General features: G+C 52.8%; 2 protein-coding genes across 2 annotated transcripts in view; one reads left to right on the plus strand and one right to left on the minus strand.

Annotated features, from left to right (window-relative positions):
• Positions 1 to 5,216, minus strand: part of LOC116951836 (tumor susceptibility gene 101 protein-like) — a 15,649-nt gene extending 10,433 nt beyond the window's left edge. Inside the window, exons 1-3 of the mRNA XM_032970617.2 lie at positions 5,117 to 5,216; positions 2,005 to 2,210; positions 810 to 894 (exon numbers count right to left, since the gene is read on the minus strand). Coding sequence (XP_032826508.1) covers positions 810 to 894; positions 2,005 to 2,049 — 130 coding nt within the window. The 5' untranslated portion in view covers positions 2,050 to 2,210; positions 5,117 to 5,216. The remainder of the gene's footprint in view (positions 1 to 809; positions 895 to 2,004; positions 2,211 to 5,116) is intronic.
• Positions 5,134 to 16,361, plus strand: part of TMTC1 (transmembrane O-mannosyltransferase targeting cadherins 1) — a 27,690-nt gene continuing 16,462 nt past the window's right edge. Inside the window, exons 1-5 of the mRNA XM_032970588.2 lie at positions 5,134 to 7,179; positions 13,239 to 13,431; positions 13,596 to 13,669; positions 14,409 to 14,624; positions 15,259 to 15,352. Coding sequence (XP_032826479.1) covers positions 6,842 to 7,179; positions 13,239 to 13,431; positions 13,596 to 13,669; positions 14,409 to 14,624; positions 15,259 to 15,352 — 915 coding nt within the window. The 5' untranslated portion in view covers positions 5,134 to 6,841. The remainder of the gene's footprint in view (positions 7,180 to 13,238; positions 13,432 to 13,595; positions 13,670 to 14,408; positions 14,625 to 15,258; positions 15,353 to 16,361) is intronic.

The raw sequence follows: 16,361 nt of genomic DNA on the forward strand, positions 1-16,361 counted from the left end.
TAGTGGGTGCCGTATACGAGTGAGTGGTAGGTAGTGGGTGCCGTATACAAGTGGTAGGTAGTGGGTGCCGTATACAAGTGGTAGGTAGTGGGTGCCGTATACGAGTGAGTGGTAGGTAGTGGGTGCCGTATACGAGTGGTAGGTAGTGGGTGCCGTGTACAAGTGAGTGGTAGGTAGTGGGTGCCGTATACAAGTGGTAGGTAGTGGGTGCCGTATACAAGTGGTAGGTAGTGGGTGCCGTATACAAGTGAGTGGTAAGTAGTGGGTGCCGTATACGAGTGGTAGGTAGTGGGTGCCGTATACGAGTGAGTGGTAGGTAGTGGGTGCCGTATTCAAGTGAGTGGTAGGTAGTGGGTGCCGTATACAAGTGGTAGGTAGTGGGTGCCGTATACAAGTGAGTGGTAGGTAGTGGGTGCCGTATACAAGTGAGTGGTAGGTAGTGGGTGCCGTACACAAGTGGTAGGTATTAGGTGCCGTATACGAGTGAGTGGTAGGTAGTAGGTGCCGTATACAAGTGGTAGGTAGTGGGTGCCGTATACAAGTGAGTGGTAGGTAGTGGGTGCCGTATACAAGTGAGTGGTAGGTAGGAGGTGCCGTATAAGAGTGAGTGGTAGGTAGTGGGTGCCGTATACAAGTGAGTGGTAGGTAGGAGGTGCCGTATAAGAGTGAGTGGTAGGTAGTGGGTGCCGTATACAAGTGAGTGGTAGAGGTAGCAGGTAATGTATACGAGTGATAGGTAAGAGGTGGCGTATACGAGTGATAGGTAAGAGGTGCCGTATACGAGTGAGTGAGTGAGTGGTAGCAGGTACCGTAGACGTCTCGTCCTGGATGCAGCTCAGCGTATCGGGCTCCTGCCAGGCGCACCTCCATGAGTGTCAGGTCTCTGAACCGGTACTGTTCACACACACAAGCACAAAGATCCCCCATTTATCCTTTTAAGACTGTTGGGGCAAGTGCACAGCACACGAGGTGGATGGGTGGCCAGGACCACGCCCGGCCGCCTTTGTCTCCTTAATGGCGATGTTTACACGTCGCACCGGGTATTCATTTGAGGCTGCGTCAACCTAGGGGAGGGCCCAGGACTGGTTCAGATAAATCGCCACTGTTGGCATGAACCGACACACTATTGTTAACACAATATACACACACACAAACCACATATACCACACACACAATCACAAATGTCACAAACGCCATGCAACACCACAGCCATCCATACATACCAAGAATACATGCCATGTACACACACACATATCACAAACACAATACATGGCGACTCGCATCTATCATAGACGTCAACACCGCCCAGTCACACAAACCACATACAGTGCAATGTCAAGACCTGCATACCACACATGTTAATTTGGCGATTCTGCGTTAGCAGTGGTGCAGAGAAGCACAGCTAATAAAACAACATCTCAGCACTGCGTCACTAACACTGCTGTTGCCTTCCTGGTAAAAGTAAATAGCAGGTGACGTTTCGGGCAATGGCCCTTCTTCATACCACCACCACCACTCACGCTTATCTCGTGTATAGCACAAAAACTAAATACAAACATCCCCGTGTAGCCTGCAATAGACCGCTGGGGCAAGTGCTTGTAGCTTGTAGCAGCACCTGTGCAGGCCGGCACGGCGCACGAGCAGGGTGGGTGGCCAGCACCACGCCCGGCGGACTTTGTCTCACCAGCGGCGATGTTTACTACGCACCGCACCGAGGTAGTGATTTGAGGCTGAGTCGGCCTAGGGGAGGCCCATGACCGGTTAAGATAATCGTCACTGGCGTTGGCCGTGAATGGAACTCGGGTCGGCGGGTTTCTCGCGTAGCGCGCTAACCACCACACTACCGCCACCCCTCACCCACACACACACCCCGAGAAGCTTCTCAAAGTCTCTCTCCTCTCTCCCTCCCTCTCTCTCCGGCGCCTCTCTCCACGTGGACCCGGCGGCGGCGGCGTCGGCGGCGGCCTCCCCGTGTCGACCCCCCCTGACCTCCCCAGCTCTCACGTTTCTCATCAGCGGCCTGAGCGCATCCTCGGGGCCCTGCGCCATCGCCAGCTTCACACCCCCCCACCGACCCCCAGAGATCGATCCCGCGGGGGTCCCGGTCCCCCTTGCGTGGCTCCACCTTGCGTGGCTCCCCCGTGTCGCCGTGGGGAGGCGGAGGAGGCGGCGGCGATGACTCCGCGTCCGGGACAAGCCGGGGCCGTACCCTGGAGACGAATCGAATACCGGAATCGGTTAATCGCCTCTCGGTCGATTCCGATTCGGCGTTCGCGGCTCGGTTGCCCAAGGGGGCCTCTGTTGGCTCTCTGGTTTCTAATTTATAATTCCTTGTTTTTGCTCGGATTCCCACTTGTATGCGTGTTGGACTTCTTTCGCACCGTACGTAGCCAAACCGTGCTAATTTACTTAATTTCCATTTTCGTTATTTGGGTGACCCACGTCAATGTGTACATGAGACTATATATAATATAATCATTGGGAGCCTCTTGAGTTTTCCCCTGGTTAAACAAAGCGAACTTGTAACTTGAATACGGTACGTACTATTTTAGCGGCAACTGTTACAGCAATTGACCCTCTGGGATACACAATGAAAAATAACAATGCCACTGCATCATCATCATAATACATTCGTCGGTGATACTGCCCCCCTAAATGAAAACGATATTTAATAGGTGGCAATTCTGGGAATTCCCTTTATATCTTCTTCTGCGCGACTAAGACGTTGATTGTCTCAGCTGGCGAAGCCTCCAATGAGCTGAGCAGCTCCGTTACAAGAAACATCACAGACCAAGACCGCCGGCAGTGGCGGAAGTTACTGGGCATTGCTCGGTGGGAATGGAAGAGGTGCATTGGCCGAAACGTTGACTGGAATATACGGTGCGTATTTCCTTTGAAGGCCACTGTTATTGACGACTGTTGATTTTGTAAGAATCGATATCACCCATCCGACGAGAATACTGTACTCGATATTGAATGGAAGGAGCTAATCAATGGACATGATTCAATTGCATTGATTCAGTATACCGTACTGTATGGAAGTGAATCTAAATAAAGAACATATATACACAGTATATATTTCTGGAATCGCACCGTACCTGCCACCACCGGCAGTGTGGAAGTGAAACCACCACCGAGGGAGCGGTGGCGCAGCGGTTAGCACACTGCTTTGTGAACCCGTCCTCACACGTTCAATTGCCGGCCACGGATATAATCAGTGGCGAGTGATATGTGAACCAGTCCTGGGTGTCCCCATTTAGTTTGCTAATCAAAATAACAAAAAGCTGTGGGCATTTTTTACCAACTTACGCCTGTTGGATTTGGGCTATGATACGTAGATATAAATCCCTCTGTTAATCAACTGCAGGATGAGGGCCTGTCCTCCTGTGTACATGATAATCAAGCTACTTGCTCCGTCGAGCTTAACAAATACATTGTCTCGTGATATGACGCCGAAATAGCAAAGATTAAAATTAATTGTGAGATTCCCAAATGAAGCCACTGGGTGGCAGTAATAAGCCAGAGTCAGGCGAGCCATTCAAAATATCAGTTTTCAGAGGCGTTAATTGGCAATGCACTGGCCAACATCCCTTGTAAAGTGGGGTTGTACCTCCTCTACTCGTTCGCCTAAGTGTCTCAATAGCGTGCCGTGCTAGGTGGAAATGACTCCTGCTGCTAATGAGCCTTTAATACTCGAATAACAACAATAGTAATCATGGTTTCTAGCCCTTAGTCAACCCACTGCTAGATGAAGGCCTCCCCGCGCCGTGTCGGTTAAGGGGGTTGAATATACTTCACCTCTGTGGTAGGTGTGAGTTGCTGAGGTCAGGGGGAGCGTGGGTGGGACGGATGAGCGGTTCAGATATTACTCGCCGCTGATGTTAGCCGTGGCTGAGAATCAAACCCAGGTACACGGGTGCATTGAAGGTAATGTTCCACATCTACCTTTTGGACGATGTTTCTCAACAATGGAATGATAACACGCACACGCACGTGACAGCTATTGGCGATGACAACGTGCGACGGCGTTTTGCGACTCCGACGGGAGGTTTGTGACGGCGATGCAAGAATCAACGTTGAACTTCTTTCGCACCGGGCGTAGCCGACCGCGCCAATCGGAGAGCGATGATGCCGACGCGGTGACATCGTAAGCTGCCGGAGAGGCTATCATTGCGATACCCGGTGTGTGTGTGTGTGACTGTGTGTGACTCCAGTTTAAGAGCAGAGGTCTCACTCCGAATCAGGCGAGCGGCAATATCTTTTCATCGGTTGCGTAACGCTGTGTCGAAGCTACCTGGTCTGTCGCTCCGCACTAAGCTTCACGTCTTCTCGGCCACGGTCATTCTCTCCCTTCTCTACGCTTGCGAAACGTGGACCCCCCTAATGGAACATCTTCGCCGGTTAGAAACATTTAGGCTGGCCTGCCTACGATCCATCCTGGGTTTAACCAGGCTGGATTGTGTGAGGAGCTCACAAATCCTTGAAAGATCTGGGCAAGGTCGCATGGGTGAGCTCCTCCGGCGGGCAAGGCTGCGTTGGCTAGGTCATGTAGCCCGCATGCCCAGCCACCGCATGCCGAAACAGCTTTTGTTCGGCCGGATCGAGGGGGCTAAACGGGCGCGGCACGGGCTAGAGAAGAGATGGAGTGATGTGATACAGGAGGACATGGAGCTGAGTGGACTTGCCGATGACCGGTACCAGCGGTGTCAAGATCGGCCTCTGTGGAGGAGGCTCGTGAAGGACGCTACTGGGCAGTTGGAGGCAGTCGCCCTCCAACAACAACGGAGGGCGGAGGAGCGACGCTCACAACAACGAGCGGAGCGCCGGGTTGGTTAAAGCACAGCAGGTTGGCACAGTAGGGGGCACAGGTGGTGCATCAGCCAGTCATCTCAGTCAGTCGACCCGTGGCACCTGGGTCTGCCCCGTGACCTCCTGCCAGCGGGCGTTCGACACTTCACGTGGCCTCTAGGTACACATAGCCTGGCACAAGCGTCGTGGTGACGTCACCGCCACTTAGTGGCGAATGACGGTTGTTGTGAGCGTGTGACTGTGTGTGTGGCTGTGTGTGACTGTGTGTGTGTGACTGTGTGTGTGTGACTGTGTGTGTGCCACGCACGTGTGCTGATGATGCCGATGATGCTGCCGTGAACTCGGCTGTCGCGTCCCGTTATCCTCCGCGCTCCTGTGAGCCCGGGCCCATTGTCTCCGCTCCCCAATCATTGCCCGCTGCCGGCTCGCGCTCTCAATCTGTTATTTATTTATTACATTTCGTGGTGGCTTTTTAAATTCTCTCTCTTTCGCATCGCGCCGCACGTTTCCGATGCGATTCTCCCTCTCGCCGTTGGTTTGGGCGAGCGGAGAAGCGAGGAGGGGGGCGAAGGTCAGGATGAGAGGAGCCACTCGTCCACGCGGAACCCATCATACCCCCCCGCAACCCGCAATGATGGCTTGACATGCAGCGCCTGTAGTGCTGTGTCGGAGCTGATGGTCTTGTGTGGCTAGCTGCTGCTGCTGGCTGTAGTGCCGTGTCGGGGCTGATGGTCTTGTGTAGCTAGCTAGCTGCTGCTGCTGGCTGTAGTGCAGTGTCTGAGCTGATGGGCTTGTGTAGCTAGCTAGCTGCTGCTGCTGGCTGTAGTGCCGTGTCGGGGCTGATGGGCTTGTGTAGCTAGCTGCTGCTGCTGGCTGTAGTGCCGTGTCTGAGCTGATGGGCTTGTGTATCTAGCTAGCTGCTGCTGGCTGTAGTGCCGTGTCGGAGCTGATGGGCTTGTGTAGCTAGCTAGCTGCTGCTGCTGGCTGTAGTGCCGTGTCGGAGCTGATGGGCTTGTGTAGCTAGCTGCTGCTGCTGGCTGTAGTGCCGTGTCTGAGCTGATGGGCTTGTGTAGCTAGCTAGCTGCTGCTGCTGGCTGTAGTGCCGTGTCGGAGCTGATGGGCTTGTGTAGCTAGCTAGCTGCTGCTGCTGGCTGTAGTGCCGTGTCGGAGCTGATGGGCTTGTGTAGCTAGCTGCTGCTGCTGGCTGTAGTGCCGTGTCTGAGCTGATGGGCTTGTGTAGCTAGCTAGCTGCTGCTGGCTGTAGTGCCGTGTCGGAGCTGATGGGCTTGTGTAGCTAGCTAGCTGCTGCTGCTGGCTGTAGTGCCGTGTCGGAGCTGATGGGCTTGTGTAGCTAGCTGCTGCTGGCTGTAGTGCTGTGTCGGAGCTGATGGGCTTGTGTAGCTAGCTAGCTGCTGCTGGCTGTAGTGCCGTGTCGGAGCTGATGGGCTTGTGTAGCTAGCTAGCTGCTGCTGCTGGCTGTAGTGCCGTGTCGGAGCTGATGGTGTTGTGTATCTAGCTAGCTGCTGGCTGTAGTGCCGTGTCGGAGCTGATGGGCTTGTGTAGCTAGCTAGCTGCTGCTGCTGGCTGTAGTGCCGTGTCGGAGCTGATGGGCTTGTGTAGCTAGCTAGCTGCTGCTGCTGGCTGTAGTGCCGTGGCGGAGCTGATGGGCTTGTGTAGCTAGCTAGCTGCTGCTGCTGCTGCACGCTGCGCAAACGGCGTCCGTTGCCCGTGCCCGGGATGAGATCGCTCGCGAAGCAGCGTACGCGTGACTGTGCTCTGCAGCACGAGCAGCTGCACACCGCGCGCTGTCTGCGGCGGCGCGAGCCAGATGTCTGCCGCACGCGCTCGCCGCTGAATCGTAGAGACGTCCATCATCAACCCCGGCTCAGGGGCAGAGGGGGAGAGGAGCAGGGAGGCGGGGAGCGAGGCAGAGCAGGAGGAGCGGCAGGAGGAGGAGGAGGAAGCGCTGCGGCCCCAGCTGACGGTTGAGTCGTCACCGCCAGAGGTGGTTGTGGTGGCGGAGCGCAGAGGAATGCGCGGCTCGGGCTGGTGGAGGCGCAGGCGGTGGTGGAGATGGAGGTGCTGGACGTGGAGTTTTCGGTGGCCTCCGGGCCGCGTGGGTCCGTGGCCCCGCGTGGCGTCCCCGACGTGGCAGGGGTACGCGCTGGTGGCTCTGCTCGCCGCGCTCGCGTACGCCAACAGCCTGCAGGGGGACTTCGTGCACGACGACCTCCTGGCCATCGTGGGCAACCCGGACGCGCAGCCCGGTGCCCCGCTGTCTCGTCTCATGGGCCACGACTTCTGGGGCAAGAGCATGAGGTCGCCCACCAGCCACAAGTCCTACAGACCGTTCTGCGTGCTCACATTCAGGCAAGCCTCTGTCTCTCTCTCTCGCAGTGTGTTCAACTCATTATCCCTGCTCGGTTGTGGTCAGACGGTCCCCCGTTTGCGGGATTTGCCAGCTGTCATCATCATCACGATCCATGATAGCCCCGTAGGTGTCCACTGGACATTTCGTCATTTGTTTCCACTTTCCTCCTCCGTCTTGCACCAATATGCTCAAGTAGTGGACATCGTTCTGGCACCAACCTCTTGTGTTCTCTGTTAGGTCTTCCTCTCTCTCCGGATCCTTCCATCTCTGTGCCGTGCTAATCGCCGTTGCCAATTAGTGTGGTGATTGGCGAATGGGTGAGACGTGTGCGGAGAGGAAGACCCAGTCTCCTCGACCAGATGATGGCTGTCATGCAGATCAACCCGTGTCCTCACCCACCTCGTACCACCCATATTTTAACCAGCAGTGGGTAACCCTCTTTCCTTTCCGAATGACTTTTAAATACCTCTGGTGGGACCAACCAATGACACACACACACACCTCAGTCTCTTCTGGAGTGACTGAACATGCCAACATAAACACAGTGTTGTTGCCATCTTGCCAACACATTCACCTCTAGTACCTGATTAAGTGCGGCTAAGATGATTGCAGTGACGGATGAATATCATTCATGAGCCACCTCAAAGCGATAGGCCCCGTGTGGCCGCGGGGCCGTGTTAAATGAAGTCGCGGGTTTCTTTCGGCCCGCGAGCCGTTGGTTCTCCAACCCCGTTTTTAGACCGTCGGATACACACACCCGCCGACGCACTCATCGTCACCCCTCACCCCTGTCACCCTCACCCATCGTTTTAGCCGGTTCTCACCCTGTCCGCAAACACAGACCTCCGCTAACCCAGCTTGAGCACACCCACACTCGCATACGCTACCACGCCGGTCAGTGTGGTGCAGTGTAGAGGGATAGAGGGGACAGAGGCAAGAGCAGTTCGCAAATCACTTGCCAATGATGTTAGCCGTGGCCAGAGATCAAACTCGGGTGAACAGGTTCAGAGCACAGCGCGCAATGCTCTAACACTAACAGCCACGAATCCAATTCCTCACCCTTTCTGTTCAACACCGCCTAGCTCATTCACTCCCCTCACTGGTCGTCATCTTCCCTCACCCAGCACAGCACTCTGCTCGTCTGTGATCACTCATCCGTTGTATCACACATGCAAGTGCGTCGAGCATCCCGCTCATTAGTTTAAACAGGCAGGGGAGAAAGTTTGCATTCGATTTCCATCATCGAGAGCCATGAGACTCAGCGAGGCTCTCCTAGGCCACCCAGCATAATAATAATAATTTTAAAAGGTACAAAAATAATTGATCGACGGTCAGCAACCACGCGCGTTATGCACTGCAATGCGATGAGAGTGCTTTGCTGCGCGCCTCCCCAGCCTAATTGGTCACTTCGTGGAAATTAGTTTAGCGATGCCCGCACGCTGACACTGCTCGAGTGGTGGTGGTGTTACAGTCGGGAGCATTGCACACGCAGCACATCGCGGTTTGTGGCACGCGTGCACGGGATGAGAGCCACACCAATGTCTTATCTATTTACGCTCAGTTCACATGCCCGGGGGAATTGCTGACAGTAATGTTCATCTCACACGCCACGACTGTTATTTATTGGAGGGGGGGAGGGGGACGAGAGGATACCGGGAAGGTCAAGGTCAATAGGTCATCAGGACCAATGCCGTTGATTCCATCACAGGGCCCATCACTCCGTTCTGCCAGGTCCCACGTGTTCTTGTTAATTAATCGCAGCGTGTAATCCACGGCTGCGATGTGGATTCTAGGTCATGTAATGCATGGAACAATTGAGATTGAAACGGGTTTTGAAGCCGCTACTCATCTGGTAGAATAGAAAAAACACGCATATATATAACGATGAAGACTTCACAAATACTGTACTGGCATTGTTTTTACTCCTACATATATACGGGAAGCATTGATCCATGGACATCGGAATGACAGGATATAGCACAATAGTCACTGTATCCTGTAGTAAACTATTTTTTCCCCATTGGTTAAATAAGTTCAAAGCTAGCCTTTGAACCCTATTCGTAATGTAACGAATTCTCCGGAATATAAGACGCACCCCCGAACGTTGTGCCCGGTGTCAATAGCGTTATACAAATCTCGTAGCGTAAAATAAAATTAATGAAAACAACTAAATTAAATCACGACGTTTCGGAGGCAACACAAGACGGAAGCTTGCCTACGTGACTTTACCGAAAAAAGAGTATGAATCCTTGCAGTCACGAAAGCTTCAAATCTAGAATTATACAAATCTGATCGCTCACGCACACCGACTTGGCTACACGTGAACCCCCAGGTGTTTACTTTGAGAATACAGCGGGAAACGTAAATCTTATGATACACTGTACAAGAGAATATGGTATATCATTATCATTTAGACCGGTAGACGTTAAATGATGTGAGCATTTCCTCTCTCAAATTATCTGTGTAGAATAATCCCGTTCAAAAGAATGGGCCATTGTCTACTGGTGGTGAACTGGAAGCGATTGAAATTAAACAAAGCTGCCCAAAGGAAATGAGTGGATGATGGAGTCGACGTTAAATGCGAAAAAATCCCAAATTTACCTTCACGATTCCTGCCTCGATATTCCCTTCAACAAAACCCCTCTATTTTGTGTACGCACAACCTCGGAGCCAACCACATTATACTTTTTTAAACGAATACAATAAAAACATGGGCGGTTTTTTGTGTCGTCACTGAAGTTCCTGTGTCTGGAAGAAATTACTATTATCCCGCTGTGAGAATTCATCAGTCCAACCTGGACCCCATTTACCGAACTGAGAGCCAAATGGATCACTGTCCAGCCAGTTTTACCCTTCCGGAACCCACTATCCTATTTGGGAACATTTCCCTCCCATATATATAAAAAAAGAAACCTTCTAGAATCAACCATCAAACCTTATGTTACAGTATATGATCCGTTATTAATTATGAATCGACTCACGGGAGATGGCGCAGCCGTGCTCTTTAGCAATCCCAACTACAACATTTCCAGTGCATACACATTGCATACAGCGTTTTTTTTTTCTAATCAGAATCAGAATCGCAGAATTGCCTTTGATCTTCGGTGCGTCCCTTTGAGGTGCGCCTGCTCTTCCCCCAAAGAGCAGCGCTTCTTCTCTATACAGAGTGCAGTGCTCTGCGATGTGATGCCGTGATCAAGGGCAGTGGCACGGCAGGGAGAGGAGGAAGCTGCACCCAAAAGGGAAGCAGATTTTAGCTGTTGCTGTTGTTGGCGACTGTCGGGGGGGAAAAAAAACCCCCGGCCCTTTAGGGGCGGAAAGCGATGACCCACAACCCCTCAGGCCAAGTCCGGTCCACTTCCCGCGGATGATGGGACGCCGTCATCGTCACGCGAATTCCCGCTGGTCATCCTCGCAGCAGGCATCGGCTTGCAAGGGAAAGCCATTGAACAAAAACGGCGGCCACCGCATCGCGCGGCGCTTTCAGGCGCGCTTCTGCGGCCGTCTGGAACGCTCTTCCTTCCGATGTGAGGAAGGCGCTGGGAGCAATGCACCTTTAAATATAGATTGAAATCTCATTTTCTTAGAACTCCGGTTTTTTTAAAAGTTTGTCGTTCCCCCGCACCTACGATGAGCGCGGTTGGCTACGTACGGTGGTCCGACGCCAAATTAATGAGATGTCAACCTCGCCCGATGTGTATTGTTTGTAGAAATGAGTGAGCTCTCGATCCGTTTTGAAGCAGGTAAGCGACATTTATTTGATTTAAATAAAATATACGTTTTGAAATTATTCGAATAGGAAGAAATCCACGTGATATCAAACGTCTTGAGTTTATAGGTGGTCCTCCGGCATTCTCTAAATATTTGGGGCCCGAGTCCACACCGCAAAACAACGTGGATTTTAATTAAAGAGCAGTTGCGAGACTGCCTGGGATGTTGGGAGTGGTGGCGCAGCGGATAGCGCGCTGCGCTACGCAGCCGGCAACCCGACTTGAAATCCCGCTCACGGCCAACATCACTGACGAATATTTGAACCGGTCCTCGGAATCCCCCTAACTCAACTGAGCCTCAAATAAGTACCTCGTGCGTTATGTAAACATCAGCACTGGGGAGACAAAAGCGGCCGGGCGTGGTACTGGCCTCACACACCCGCATCGTGTGCCGTGCCGGCCTTCGTAGGTGCTCGCTAACAGCACTTGCCCTAACAGCCTGTTAAAGGCTGTACGGGGGGTCTTTATCTCTATTGTACGCACCTCGCTGTACAGGGAATGAATATAACCACGGGGGGGATAATGTGACAGCTGCTTCTCCGTTCGACCGACAACATGTGTGCGTGTGTGTTTTTGTTCTATCAATAAACAACAAAAATAAAACATTTACAAAGCAACCCATTCACGAAAGCCTGTTCTCTTACTTTGTGTCCCTGGGGGAATTGTGCTGTGGTGGCGGCGTGATGATGAGGAGGTGGCGTCGTCATAGCACGTCCTGTAAGAGTTGCGCCTCTGCCAACTTTCATCTCCTGGCTCGTTCTGTCAAGGTGACTGGCCTCCTGGCTGTCGGGGCAGGCCCTGGCAGAGCCAAACATTCACACATCCTGTTCCTTGGCCTCAGTGATAAAAAGCCCCCCCAAAAACTCCTGCCAGTAACCCACCCATATTCAGGGGCTACTACGGCCCTAGATTTTACATGTTTAAACGAGTCTCTTTTAAAATCTGATTTAATTTCAAGTACTGTCAAGTATTTGGCTAAATCGTGTCCGTGTGTCGCACTGGATAGAACGCCAAGTCGGGGTGCGTTGGCCGTGTCGAGATCTCTGTGAACGCGCCCTCACGACGTCTCCAATGGCCTGCTTTTTCTTAAGTTTTCTGCAACCCCCTTTGAAAGGAAAATAAATCAGTATCTTCTAGGTTGTTTTTTTTTACATCCAGCATGGTGGTGGGGAGGGAGGAATAATCTCTGCGAGTCTTGTGGGAACCTGTAACCGATTCTGCAAATGATTACCGATTCACAGATCAGTGTTTAACAATATAAAAAAAAACCTCTACATTTGATGACTGGTCTTACAGAGCCATTTGTTTTTATATTCTTTGACTACCCTCTCAAAGAGACTACTGTATAAGCAGATTAGTTTTTTTTAACGACATAGTTCTGAACATGACCTTCGACATTGACATTCCTTCTCAATTCAATTATTTTCTAACCCCGACCTGTGAGGCAGACCCTAATCCACATATTTGTTTTGTATCGGATTCCGCCAGTTATTTGTGTAGGAAGCTGGCATTTGCCAGGATGTGCGGTATTATCCGGATTATTAGACACGCGATGTTTTCCCCGTGTATATCTAAAGCCACAGTTAGGGGTGCGTCTTATAATCCGGTAGGTATGTGTGTGTGTGATTAGTATCACGTTATTGACACTGGGCACAATTTCGGTTGTGCATCTTCGTTTCCGGAGCGTCCTATAATTCGGTAGCTCTGGAATTATCACCGCCGCGGCAGAGGCACAATGGCAACACTTGTGTCTCATGGCAAGAAGTTTCCTGGGTTCGATTCCCGACTCGGGCGCCTTTCTGTGTGGAGTTTGTATTTTCTTCCCCGGTCCCATGTCCCCTGTCCTGCACCAGTTTCCTCTGGCTACTCTAACTTCCTCCCATAGCTAAGCAAATCCCTCCCAACGCTAGCTAACTTACAGGTTGCTCAATTGGGATTACAGTACACACAGTAGCAGCAACATCATCGCCCCGACTGCGAAAACTTGGCAGGACCCTCCTGCAAAGAGAGCATCTTGAGACTCAGTAAGGCTTTCCTGGTTAAGCAAGTGTAGTCGTGATAATACATCATAATGATGTGTTTGACACGTAGGCTTTCGTGACCAATATTATTCAAAATACATATTTTTCTCTTGGGTTAGATCGCGTAAATATAAATGTGTTATTAACCCACCACCTGGCACAGCCAATTAGTAAGGTTTGTCACTTACTAATTTACACGCTCTAAGCCCCCAAAAAAACAACTTTATTACGAACAATGACGTGTCCCGTGTGTGGCTGCTCACGCAGGCTGAACGTGTGGCTGGGCGGGATGCACCCCTGGGGCTTCCACGTGCTCAACGTGTGCCTGCACGCCGCCACGTGCGTGGCGTTCGCCGGCTTCGGCCGCTCCGTGCTGTGGCCCCCCGCCGAGCGGAGCTTGCCCGGCGCGCCCTGGCTCGCCGCTGCCCTCTTCGCGGTGCACCCGGTGCACACGGAGGCGGTGGGGCACGCAACCCGCTAGGCCACCCACCCACCAACTCACCCACCCACCACCAACCCACTCATCCGCACAACAACCCACCCGCCCACCCGAGTTGAGTCGTGGTAGAGGCCAAGTCAGAGGCGAGCCGTGACTAAAAACATTGGGCCCCCTTCTGCCGGCAGGTGTCGGGGATCGTCGGGCGCGCGGATGTTCTCGCCTGCCTCCTCTTCCTCGCCTCCTTCTGCGCGTACGTCCGGTGAGCGGCAACCGCGGGTCCCACCGCTGTCTCCGTGGTTCACCTCCCAGGCCTTCTTCACGTCCTCACCAGCAAGACCGAGCAAAAATAAACTCACATTTGATGTCGGCCTGTCTGACCGAGGCTGGACGGTGGCTACGTCAAATAGAGTTCAGCTCTTCAAACAGCGCTGACCTTTCTGACCTCGGTGCTGCTGCCCCTTCCCAGCCTACGTAGCATTCCCCACATACGTGACCTTAATGTATTGTCCTTCACACACGCTGCACCTATGGCCCTCTTTTTGGGTTCATAGTGACATTGCTACGAATCACATTTCCCAAGACTCAGCCATAGCGATGTGGAATTTCAACCAGAGGCTCAGTGCACCAGAAGCGATGAGTGTGAGTACAGAGGCGCAATGAGAATGTGTGTTGTTGTTGTTGTACCAATGGCCGATCCAAGCAATCCATCCCAAGCCCTAACCCCTTGGCAAGCCTTGGTCAGGGCGAAGCATCTGACTGCTACTGCGTCCTTGTGTGTGTTTGTGTAATGTATGCACGTTGAACTTCTTTCGGACCGTACGTAGCCAACCGTGCTAATTGGAGGTGCGGTGTTGAGTCCATGGGCGGTGTTGAGTGTATGGTTAGTGATAGTCTATAGGCAGTTTTAGTCTATGGGCAGTGTGTGTGTGTGGACGTTGAACTTCTTTCGCACCGTACATAGCCAACCGTGCTAATCGGAGGTGCGGGAACTCTCGCAGGAGTGTGGGCGCGCAGGGCACGGCCACCGGTGCAGGCTGCTGCTGCTGCTGCAGTCGCCGCCGCCACTGCTGCCCCGTCACGGAGTCCCCCGGGCTGCTGGCACTGTCGCTGCTGCTAGGAGGAGCGGCGATGCTCGTGAAGGAGACGGGGGTGACGGCGCTGGGCGCCGCGCTCGCCTACGACGCTCTCGTGCTGAGCCGCCTGCCACCGTGTCGGTGAGGGTGACGACATCACAACCGGGGATGCCTGCCTACATTATCATCATCATCGGCAACAACATTAGCAGCAGCAGCATCATCAGCATCATCATCATCAGCATCATCATCATCCAAGCCTCCCTTCCTCACACCCTCCAGCCCCACCGCTCCGCCAGTCGGATCTCTCTGGTCGTTATGGAAACAGTCAGCTGTGCACAAATGAACCACAAAGTATTGCTGATCTCGTCAAAGAGCATACACCATCACGCTCGCAGCAGATGTTGGCCAACCATTGAACACAAACGGTGAGCGCCATCGCACGCTCTCTGATGCGATCCTGCGGCCGTCCGGAACGCTCTTCCTTCCGATATTAGGGAGCCACTGGGGAGCTGTGCAATTTTAAAATCTCGATTTGCGTTTAGTTTGTTGGCCTTACCCCGCACCTCCCATTAGCACGGTTGGCTGCAAATGTCGCGGAAGAAGTTCAACTTACACACAACCGTAGGAGCTGAGAGATGGTGGAGGGCAGCACGGCACGGTGTCACGTGGAGAGGTTCACGCCACTGCTGCCCCCACTATTTGCCCACGCCAAATAACAAAACCTTGTTCCTCTCTCTCCTCTGTCTTGAAACCCCTTACCTGATGCTCACAGAGAGAAGGAGACGGCGTGGCATACGGGACGGAGCTGGGACCTGCTGCACGGCTACAAGCCGCTTCTGAAGCGCGGAGCGGTCACCGTACTCTGGGTGAGTGCAGCATTCCCCTTGCAGCAGTCTTCATAGCCCGGGTGAATGAGGGCAGTAGCCCTCTAAGTCACTGTGTGTCGAACGCACACAACGCCATCCTCATCATCTTCTGCGTCATCATCATCATCATCCCCGTCGTCGATCCACGTTCCCAAGTTTTTACGGACTTTATTCAAACTCAAATTGTTTGTGAGTACTGCAAACGTCCGTGCCAAAATCCTCGAGCCTATCCCCACGGTCCACCATGACAGTGCAGTGTAAGACTTTTCAATTATGGTTGAAAGCGTAAATGTATTAGCTGTGTCCGTCTTTTCTGTCTGTAGCGGGGGGGGGCACACACTCAGTTGAAGAAACGGTTTACCTCTGTCGCTGGCCGCTTGGCGCTTTGGATTTAAATCTTATATGTATAGAGAACCTCAGCTCAAGGCTTTCTGTAACATAGTTTTTAAAAAATCGCTCAAAGACACCCCTCTAGAACAGATATAGACGGGCCCCGGAGAAACGTATGAAAGGGTTTAACAAAATGTTAAAAGGCCACATGTAAGTTATTTATTGTCGGGGGTAGTTAGGTTACACCCCCCTCCCTTTTTCCCAAATTACCCCCCCTCCCCACTCCACCACCCCCCTTCCCATGTCAGAGGAACTCCTCCTCCTCCCCCCCTCCTTGTAACGCCCCACAGAAGACGTCCGCAGACCTCACGGAACCCACAGGTTACCCTGACCACATGTTGGCTCATGCGGGAACGTCGCTTGGAACCCCCCCCGTCCCGCACCAATCTCTGCCTTGAAAATATGAACCACGATATGCGCTGTGACGGGCCTGCGAGTTGTTTTGTTGAAATACAATTATATATATAAAAAAAAAACTATCGTGAACAGAAATCGAGCGATTTAGATGGCAGGGATAGGTGCAAGGGCCGAGGAATGAAGTGACCGTGACATAGAGCACGTGAGGGGGTCACGGAAGGGGAGGGACGAGACGGAGTGTAGGGGGGCGAGGAGAGGGAAG

This window comes from Petromyzon marinus, chromosome 3 (assembly GCF_048934315.1).
Source record: "Petromyzon marinus isolate PM22_M1 ecotype Great Lakes invasive population chromosome 3, UKy_Petmar_22M1.pri1.0, whole genome shotgun sequence".
NCBI lineage: Eukaryota > Metazoa > Chordata > Hyperoartia > Petromyzontiformes > Petromyzontidae > Petromyzon > Petromyzon marinus.